Source organism: Rutidosis leptorrhynchoides, chromosome 5, assembly GCF_046630445.1.
Source record: "Rutidosis leptorrhynchoides isolate AG116_Rl617_1_P2 chromosome 5, CSIRO_AGI_Rlap_v1, whole genome shotgun sequence".
Taxonomy (NCBI): domain Eukaryota; kingdom Viridiplantae; phylum Streptophyta; class Magnoliopsida; order Asterales; family Asteraceae; genus Rutidosis; species Rutidosis leptorrhynchoides.
The window spans coordinates 452797538-452808856 of record NC_092337.1 but is presented as its reverse complement, the minus strand read 5'-3'; the positions used below and the strand labels follow the sequence as shown (position 1 = coordinate 452808856).

Here is an 11319-nt window from a genome sequence, read left to right as displayed (position 1 = left end):
TACTGGTGATTCTAATTGATTTGCTGAATGCTAGTACGTACACAAATATAAAGAGCATAGACCTAAAGCTAGGTGGGCTCGCAGGCCCGATACAATAATGAAATAGGCGCGCAAAACTGAATAATACAAATGTAAATGAACTAGGCGCGCAGGCCTAGTGTAACTAAATGGCTAACATCCCCCCGCAGTTGGAGCGGGAGCAGGGCAGACGCTCAAACTGGATCGAAACTCGTCAAATAGAGCTGAAGGTAGACCTTTGGTGAATATGTCAGCAAGCAAACTGATAGCGAGATGGCACATGAAGCACGCGAGCGTGACCTTTTAGCTCAAGGTCACGGACAAAGTGTATGTCGATCTCGATGTGTTTGGTTCACTGGTGCTGAACCGGATTACCGGACATGTAGACTGCACTGACATTATCACAGTAGACAAGAGTAGCTGTTGTGAGCAGGCAATGGAGCTCACAAAGAAGATTACGAAGCCAACATGTCTCTGCGACAGCGTTAGCAACGCCACGATACTCTGCTTCGGCGCTGGAGCGAGACGGGGTGTGCTGCCGCTTGGAGGACCAAGATAGGAGGTTATTACCCAAAAACACACACTACCCAGATGTAGAACGTCGAGTAGTCGGGCAACCTTCCCAATCAGCGTCAGAGTAGGCAATAAGGGAAGCTGTGGATGAGGCATAAAGCTGAAGGCCGAGGTCCAAGGTACCCTGAACATAGCGAATGATCTGCCGGAGAGCAGCCATGTGAGGCTCCCGAGGGTCATACATAAAAAGACAAATCTGCTGCACGGCGTAAGAGATATCAGGTCTGGTGAAAGTGAGGTACTGAAGAACACCCGCGAGACTACGATATAAAGTGGGATCCTTCGCCGGAGGACCACTTGCGGTTAACTTTGTGTTGATGTCGATGGGGATCCTACTGGAGTTGCACCCAACCATGTCCGCGCGTTCAATGATCTCAGATGCGTACTTTTTCTGAGAGAGGAACATCCCAGAAGAAGTACGAGTGACAGAAATTCCTAGGAAGTAGTGAAGTGGACCAAGATCAGTCATGGAGAACTCCTGATGCAAGGAGGTGATAACCCGCTGAAGAAGAGTAGTCGAGGATGCCGTCAAGATAATGTCATCAACATATAAAAGAAGATAAGTTGTGTCGGTGTCCTGTTTGCAGATGAACAGGGATGTGTCGCATCTGCTATGCTGAAAGCCAACTCGCTGAGCGTAGGAGGCAAACCTCTGAAACCAAGCGCGAGGGGCCTATTTTGGCCCGTAGAGTGACTTCTGGAGATGACACACATAGTCTGGGTGAGCCGAGTCACAAAATCCTGGAGGCTAATGCATATAGACAGTCTCAGAGAGGTGACCATGAAGGAAAGCATTCTTGACATCCAGCTGATGAATGGGCCAATGTCGAGAAGCAGCGAGGCTGAGAACTGTCCGAATAGTAGCCGGTTTAACAACCGGGCTGAAGGTCTCATAGCAATCAATACCAGCCTGTTGGCTGCGGACGTTTGCAACGAGCCGAGCCTTATACCTACGGAGGGTACCATCTGCATTAAACTTGTGCTTAAATAGCCACATGAAGCGAACTATGTTCGTGTCTGAGGGGCGAGGCACAAGGGTCCAAGTACCATTTTTAATTAAAGCATTATATTCTTACGTCATAGCGTTTTTCCAGTTGGGGTCATTAAGGGCTTGAGAGTATGATTTAGGAACGGGAGTGGGAGTGGAGACAAGAATGTTAAGACGTTGAATAGGTTTAGTGGTGTCAACACGATGGTGAGTGACCATGGGATGTGTGGAAGTATTTGGTGGTGGAGTAGGAGGTGGAGGTATGGGTGGTGTAGGAGGTGTGGGAAGTGTAGGAGGTGTAGGAGGTGTAGTGGTAGCAACGGCTGGGTGTGTAGATGGTGAGGTATTGGTGAAGTTTGGTGGTGTTTCAGAGTAGGTACGGGAGAAGAGGTTTAGAGGTGGATCAAGGAAGTCATAGGAAGGTGGGGCGGAGGTGGTAGTGGAGCTATAAGGAAAGGATGTCTCATCGAAGGTAACGTGTCGAGATAGGATAATTTTGTGAGTAGCAAGTCGAGACAACGGTAACCACGGTGATTAGATGGGTAACCTAAAAAGATGCAAGGCGTGGAGCGAGGTGCAAGTTTGTTGGTGGTATTGAGGTGGGGGTAGCACAGGCATCAGAACGCACGAAGAGTCAAGTAGTGTGGTGGGTTTTTGTAAAGGCGTGTATGTGAGATATCATGATTTATGGCGGAGGATGGTAGGAGATTGAGAAGGTATGTGGCCATGTGAAGAGCTTCTACCCAGAAAGTGGGAGGAAGATGGTCTTGAAAGAGAAGGGTTCAGATAAGGTTATTAATAGTGCGAATCATGTGTTCGGATTTTCCATTTTGTTGTGAAGTTTGCGTACATGATAGGCGAATATGGATGCCATTATTTCGGAAAAGTTGGTGCATTTGATTGTTATCGAATTCGCCCCCCTGAACGCATTGAAAAGCTATGATTTCACAATTAAATTGAGTTTTTACATAGGCACGAAATTGGACAAAAATATTAAATACTGCAGATTTATTGCGTAGAGGAAATACCCATAGATAATGCGAGTAATGATCTAAGAAAATAATATAATATTTGTAACCACTAAGACTCGGTATGGGGGATGTCCATAAATCCGAGTGAACAATGTCAAACAAGGAATTAACATGAGAATTAGAACTAGTAAATGGAAGTCGCACGTGTTTGCCAAGCTGACACGCATGACAGAGTATATTATACTTATTATTATTGCATGAAATCGAATTGCTAGAACAAAGACGACGAAAAACATCAGTGCTGGGATGTCCAAGACGCTGATGCCAGATGCTGGGTGTAGTGATCAGGGCATGATGAGCTGCAGTAGTTGGTGTTGTGAGCAGGTAGAGATCTCCGGTGCTGTTGAGACGACCCGTCCTAATCCATCTGGACGAAGTCATCAACATTTGGTCCCATTGCGAGGTACTGTCCTAAATATGCCATGAACGACTCCATGTAATATCTTTAAAATGAGCAAATGCACAGCGGAAGATTTCTTTCATACATGAGAATAAACATGCTTTAAAGTGTCAGCCAAAAGGATGGTGAGTTCATAGGTTTATCGTAATCAATCATTTCCATAATTCTAATAGACCACAAGATTTTCATTTCCATTTTTCATAAACATCATACACTCGCAAGTGTATAAAAATCATTCCTATGGTGAACGCTTGATAACCGAACTAACAGGATGCATATAGAATATCCCCCGCATACCGGCTCAATTGCAATCAGTATGCTATATACCGGCTGTCGCAATCAGTATATATCGATCGAAGTACTAAAGCATTCCAAATTCCAGAATGGGACTTGTCAAGGTCCATAGATCTATCTTTAGGATTCGCGTCAATTAGTAGGCAATTATAACGTCCAAACTAATTCTTAGGCTACCAAGCTAAAATGGGCGATATTCGATTTCGATAATCCAACCATAGAATGTAATTTTTGAGTACTTGTGTCTATTTCGTCAAACATTTATAAAACAACGCATGTATTCTCAGTCCCAAAAATATATATTGCAAAAGCATTTAAAAAGGGAGCAAATGAAACTCACGATACGATATGTCGTAGTAAAAATATGCACACGATTGAACTGAACAATGCAGGGTTGGCCTCGGATTCACGAACCTATATATATATATATATATATATATATATATATATATATATATTAATACATATAATGGTAATCGAACAAATTTATATATTCTTATTAATTATTATTTAGTAAATTATATGTTTCATTAATAACTTAATTAACTATATTTATTTTATATACTTTAGATAAATAGTTAGTATTTATTATAAAATATTAATATAGTTATATTGTTAATTATATTTTTATATAACAAATATTTATTTGGCAAAATAATATCAATAATAATAAGTAAAAAGTTATTTTTGATTATAATAATAATATTAATAATAATAATAGTAATAGTAATAATAATTATAGTAATAATAATATTAATGTAAAAAAATAATAATAATGATGATAATAATAATAAAAATATTGATAATTCTAATAATAATAGTAACGATAGTTTTTAACGATAATAATATGATAATAAAATAATAATTTTAATAAAAATACTTTTGTTAATAATAATAATCTTTTTTTAACTGATAACTTTAATGATAATACTAATAATAATATTAATAATAATAATAATAGTAATGATAATAACTATAATAACTATATTAATAATAATTTTACTAATAATCATGATAATAATAATAATAATATTAATACTAATAATACTTATTTTAATAATAATAATGATATTAATGATAATAATAATACTACTTATTATACTTAATGCTAATACTTATTATTAATCATATAACAATAATAATTAATAATAATAATAATAATAACAATAATAATAATAATAATAATAATAATAATAATAATAATAATAATAATAATAATAATAATAATAATAATAATAATAACAACAACTACCTTTGAAGCTTTTTCCAAAAAAAAAATGCCTGAGACAAGGCTCGAACCCAAGATCTCACACTAACCCGAAACACACCTAAACCATTCCTCCAATTCAGTTTTTCTTTTAAATCTCCTAACCCAACTATATTTAACCCGTCATCTATATAAATAATCTGGCCCAATATCTAATTCAAAGTTCACGGCCCAATTAATCAAGATCCGACCCAACTGAAAAGAACTAGTTCTCGGCCCAACAACATCAATAATCTAACGGCCAATGTGTAATTCGGTTTGGTGTCCAGTTATTAAAAGAAGTTGACAAAGAAAAATAAATAAAAAGGGTTTCGGTTTCAATCTCTCCTTCGAACAAATCATCATCATTTCATCAATCAATCTTAATCGTCATCATGCTCACCCTACTGTATCATCATAACCGTGACCCATACTCATCGTATTTTCATCACCAACGATCACTGTTCATCATCTTCATAAATGGGTTTCGATATTTTTTTTTTTATGGAAGTAGAAACAGGTACGAACAGGAGAAGTAAACAATTTATGGTGTCGTTTGTTAGTTTTGAGAGTGGGTTTGAAACCGTAGACGGAACAACAACAAAAAAAATTAAATAAAATAAAAGTAGAATCATAGCAGTATGCAGTAGTAGTGACAAGTGGGTTTAGTTTATAGATTATTCAAATCAGAAACCGAAGATTTATAGGTGTTGGTTGTTGGTTGTTCACGATAACTAGAAGGAGAAACAAAAATTAGATATGAAAGATGGGTGGCGGTATTTAACAGAAAATAGCAATGGTACAGCGTAAAGAAACAGAAAAACAGAAGTGTTTTGCAGTAATAATGGATGTAGTTGCAGCTAGATTACGAGGCAGAAACAACGATAAATAATTGGTGAAGTTGGTTTCGGGTTAAAACAGGTACAGGAAGCAGAATAATAGTAATTTAGGTGGTTCGGTTTAGTAGAGCAACAACACATGGGTTTCATGATGAGATATGGTGGTTAGGTTTAGCAACAACACATGGGTTTCACGATGAGATATGGTGGTTCTAATGGTCATGGGTTGATGATTAAAGGAGGTGATGATATGTTCTCTGACAAGAAGCAAATTGGAAGTGGGTTTGGTGATCACGGTGGTTGTGGTAGTTTCTGAATAAAACAAGAAAACAATAAGTAGCAAACAACGGTGAATGAGATGGTTGTTTGCGTTTGACAGAAACCGCAAGAAAGAAAGATTATTAGTGATAGTTAAAAATAAATAAATAAATACGGTGGTGGTGGTCTACAGCGATTTGCAGCAGCCACACTTTGTTCTTGAACAGGGTTTGAGTGATTGATCATGGTGGTGATGTTTTGGTGCTAGAGACGGTGGTGATGGTTGTTTGGGTCACGGTTTACACAGCCCAGGGAAAATTGTGGCTATCATAGGTGATGGGAAAAGTTTGGTTTTACAATAAAAAGAAAAGGAGCTAGAAGTGGTTGTAGGAGAGTTTGTGTTCGTGTATGTGTTCAAGATAAGAAAGAAGTAATATGTAAACAACTTATTACTCCCACATGTATTAATCAAAGTCATCTCTAATTATTTCTTGTCTGCCATAATCTCAAAAGAAGGTAATAATATAGATAATAAAATATTCCTCATTGATTCGTTAGATCACGACAATAACAAAAAGAAAACAAAACTTTTGACTTGAAACTTTCGTAGGATTTGTGAATGAATGATTGAATGGAACTTGTGGTTCATGGAGTATTTTAATTTTGAGGAACAAGATTTAACATTTAATTAATTGCTTTTATTAAGTAGGCGAAAATTATGGCTCAATTCAAGGAATGGTGTGCTGTAAAACTTTTTCTATGACTTTTTAAACTAATTAGTTGGCTAATTTCAATTTTCCAATATAGTCCAATAAGATAAATACAACCAACTGACTATTTTGAGAAAGGATGACAACTACTTAAAGCTAATTTAATTACATATTTACATCTATAGTTCTTGAAGTATATAGAGTTATATAAATAAATAAATTTACATTTTAATCGCTAGTGATTGATTTTAGAATTTGGGTTGAATAAAATAAGAGGAAAAGGAAAAGTGCTGGTCCCCATTATAATATGCATGTATGTAAACTAAGATAGTAAGCGATCGTGTTTTATTTGGTATCAATTGAAACTAGTGGGAAACAAGTGGGGTTCTTGGTTATTAGTGAAGATAGAGATATATATGGATGCATATATAAAGTCTTGGTAAAAATATAAGGAAAAATAATAGTGTCTATGTGTATAGGATAGATTCGATCAAAAAGTAGAAAACCAAAAATGGAGATAGTGATATGATATTAGTTTGATGTTGGTTTATATTGATCTACATACATGCCAATATATATATATATATATATATATATATATATATATATATATATATATATATATATATATATATATATATATAATCAATAAACAATTCAATCATTTAAAGTGTGTTAAACAGTGTTGTTAAATTTTTAAACCATATATGCATGTATGTGGGTTGTTGATTGAACAAAAGGAAAAAAATGGATTCATATAACAATAATTTCAACGAGAGAGTAAAAATAATATAATAATAAAATTAAAACATATAGTCCCACATTCTTTTACAATCGTGACAATTGTTTGTAAGATTCATGTCGACACTATTACCCATATTACACGGACTAACTCTTATTTTAAATCTTCATAAATTCGTATTAGATCTATATGAACACTAACGGAATGTCAACCGAGTATTACAACCGTTAACTAATTAAATTCAAAACTATATATATATGTATATATATATATATATATATATATATACTTTATTTATATATATATATAGATATGTTTTTTTTAAACTAATTATTATATATTATTTTATTTTACTAATTAATTCTAACAATTTCATCAGATAATATTTCAAATTATATTTCAAAATATATATATATTTTTAAATATATACATATCTATTTACAATATTGTTCGTGAATCGTTGGGAACAGTCGAAGGGTAATTGAAACAGTTCAAAAATTTTGAGACTCAACCTAACAGACTTTACTTATTGTGTCAAAAATATTAAATCGTATCGAGAGTTTGATTTAAAATTAGTCGAAATTTTCTGGGTCATCACAATGCCTACCCGTTAAAGAAATTTCGTCCCGAAATTTGAGTGAGGTCGTCATGGCTAACAATAAAAATGTTTTTATGACAAATATGAGTTGATAAATAGAGTTTTATCATTATTGATTTATATAGATAAAACGATTCGATTATGTGATGCGTACGAGTGAAGCTGTCACAAAAGAGTGAAATTAGGAATTAAAGATTTGTCTTAACTTTTGACGTAGCCACGGTGGATTTCCGGATTTCAAGGAAATTAAAGAAATTCTTTGTAATCTATATAAGATTTGATTCTTCAAAAATTAAGGAAATTAGGATCCTCTTTGATTAAATGCGCTCAATCTGCCTCGATTGCTATGTCTGATATTTCACTATAAATTTACCTCTTTCGTTCCATTATTTTTACCATTCCTTTACTTTCTTTCTTAATTCATACTTCCAAAAATTGTGGAAAATGCTCCATCCAGTTCTGATCCTTGATATTTTCCAGGTTATCGTATCTTTTATTCTTCTTTTTCATCTGCCACCGGAGGAATATGTTCACTTCTACTATTACCTTGGGGTTATAGTATTTCTAATTCTCTCGTGTCTTTATCTTGCTATTCGCATAGATATACACGGTTAGTAATTTCTTATTTGATGTCGCTCATATTCTTATTTATATTCCGAAGCTCAATGTTTTTGTTTATCTTCCCGTCTCTAAGTAAAGCGATTAAGACGTCTCAGATTCGTAGATTAAATCTTTAAATTTTGAATGATCATGGCTAACGTTCTAAGAAAGAAATGGTAATAACACGATATGACTTGTTAAATTACCAGAGGTTACGGAAAAGACAGAACCATCAAGAAAATATTTTCTTGATATGTTTAGAGGTTAAATAGAATGAAAGAGTTATGTAACATGGTACATGATGAGAGTATGATCTGTGAACCATCATCACGTTCTATTAGAAGTTCAGCATGACTTACTGTAATATAATCACGTTGGCTGGGCGTCATTATGAAATGCCCCGTTCATATCGATTATAAACGTTACATAATAATTGATTTCATTACGAGGTATTTGACCTCTAAATGATACATTTTACAAACATTGCATTCGTTTTTAAAAGACAAACATTTATCACATCGAAAGTTGATGACATGCATACCATTTCATAATATATCCAACTATAAATGACTTAATAATATTCTTGATGAACTCAACGACTCGAATGCAACGTCTTTTGAAATATGTCACGAATGAATCCAAGTAATATCTCTAAAATGAGCAAATGCACAGCGGAAGTTTTCTTTCATACCTGAGAATAAACATGCTTAAAAGTGTCAACCAAAATGTTGGTGAGTTCATTAGTTTATCATAATCAATATTTATTTCCATCATTTTTATAGACCACAAGATTTCAAATTCATAAATAAGGTGCAGGTCTGCTCACTGCTGAAAATCCATTCATACGAAATAAACACCTGGTAATTGACATTAACAAAATGCATCTAAAATATCCCCCGCATACCGCATCGCGAATATGCTCACAGCATACAAACAGGCCACTCTTTTAAATATGACGGTTGTGTACACCTCACAAAAAGGTCAAATCTTTTAAAGCTGGCGGTTGTATACTAAAATCGAAGTACTAAAGCAGTTTAAATTCTCTGACTGGGGCTTGTCAAGGCCCATAGATCTATCTTTAGGATTCGCGTCAATTAGGGTTTATGTTCCATAATTCTTAGATTACCAGACTATAAAGGGGTGATATCCGGTGTACTCGTAACTCAATCGTAGAATATTTTTAAGTACTTGTGTCTATTTCGTCAAACATTTATAAAAGTAGCGCATGTATTCTCAGTCCCAAAAATATATATTGCAAAAGCATTTAAAAGGGAGTAATGAAACTCATGATACTATATTTCGTAGCAATATTGCAAATGACGGCACTGAACAAGTGTAGGGTTGGCCTCAGATTCACGAAACTATATTAAGTATATACATTTTATATGTTGGTCAATATCTGTCTAACAATTTAGGTCAAGTCATAGTGTAACACAATCCTAATGCTCGAGATTATCATTCAAAAGTCAACAAAAGTTATCTAATCCAATAATGACTTCTAAAATCTATACATGTTTATTATATAACTTAAATATAGTTGTTTTATATCTTTAAATATATTTTTCAGATTTTATTAGAGTAAGTAATACAAGTCACTTATTAATAAATAAAAATTTATATTAAAATTTATATATGATAAAAAATATACTTTTATATATCTCCATTTATAAAGTTCGCTTAATATCATAAAAATATAGTGGTATGTATTATTAATGTAATTATATTACGTGTGGTAAAAATATCTTTGTATCACATATTTATTTGATAAAATAATATTGATAATAATAATAATAAGTAAAAGTTGTTTTATTTTGTAATATAATAATAATTATTATTCTATTAATAATGATAACAACAATATTTATATTTATCAATGATGATATTAATTATAATAAAATGATAATTCTAATTATGATAATTTTATGATAAAGATACTTTTTAATGTTAACTGTAATAATAACAATGTTTTATAGAAATAGTAAATAATAATAATACTAAGATGATAATAATGATATTTTATAATAACAATAATAATTTTAATAAAAATGATAGTTTTAATATCAACAATATTTTTAATAGTAATAATAATAATGAAAACGATATTTTTCTCTTAAATCAATATCTTACAATATTTTAATTTCATCATGATACTCATACTCATTATTTTCTAATCGATTTGTTTAATAACTTTTAGTCCTCTTTTATATCACATTCATAATAATGATAATAATAATAATCATAATAATTAGATGATACTAATATTAGTTTTAATGATAATAATACTAATAATAATAAATATTATAATAATATTAATGATAATACTAATAATTATAATAAGAATAATAATAATAATAACGATAATATTAATAATAACCTTAATAATAATAACTATAGTAATAATAATAACAATAACAATTTTTAATGATAATACTTATATTAACAACGATAACGATAATGATAATAATAACTATTATTAGTTAATAATAATAACGACGGTAATAACGACAATGGTAATAATAATAATCATCTTAGCAAAAATACTAAAATTAATGATAATTCAGTTGACTAAATCTTTTAATCCGTTCATCGAAATCATACGCTTTCTAAATGAAAAGTTATTAATTTTTCGCCAGCTTTCCAACGATATGCATATCATATACCTTATCTCAGTAGCATATGTATCAAATTCATAATTCATCAAAAACTATCTAATGACGAACTTAAGCATACAAGCATGCATAAACCTATATACTCGAGCACTAGTCAGAGATACACTATTAATATATAAAAAATAGGATATGAATGCTCACGTTTCAATATTGTGATTCAATATTGCAGGAAATTACGTAGAAGCAACGGAGATGATAAACACTAGATTGACCTCACGAGCATACCCCCAAACAATACACATAACCTCCTTAGCTATAACCCATAATTTCCTTAGCTCTATCCCGCTCGAAAAACCCGTTTTGAAATAACTCGCTCATGACCTCATCGTAGTATTTTATGTATAATAATAATA

General features: G+C 32.6%; 1 protein-coding gene across 1 annotated transcript; it reads right to left on the bottom strand.

Moving 5' to 3' along the window:
* Positions 1-601: 601 nt before the first annotated feature.
* LOC139850163 (uncharacterized mitochondrial protein AtMg00810-like) lies at positions 602-1798 on the bottom strand. The gene is made up of 3 exons (XM_071839751.1): positions 1668-1798; positions 1355-1541; positions 602-1264 (listed from the first exon to the last, which is right to left on the bottom strand). The coding sequence occupies exons 1-3, from the start codon at positions 1796-1798 to the stop codon at positions 602-604; spliced, it is 981 nt and encodes a 326-aa protein (XP_071695852.1).
* Positions 1799-11319: the final 9521 nt, after the last annotated feature.

Bases quoted from the DNA above. Each gene is read 5' to 3' on its own strand.
- LOC139850163 (XM_071839751.1), bottom strand. From the start codon at position 1,798: ATGGTCACTCACCATCGTGTTGACACCACTAAACCTATTCAACGTCTT. The intron at 1,542-1,667 runs GTAAGAATATAA...TACCCTCCGTAG, and splicing joins AACTGGAAAAACGCTATGAC to GTATAAGGCTCGGCTCGTTG. The intron at 1,265-1,354 runs GTCTATATGCAT...GGGCCAAAATAG, and splicing joins ATGGTCACCTCTCTGAGACT to GCCCCTCGCGCTTGGTTTCA.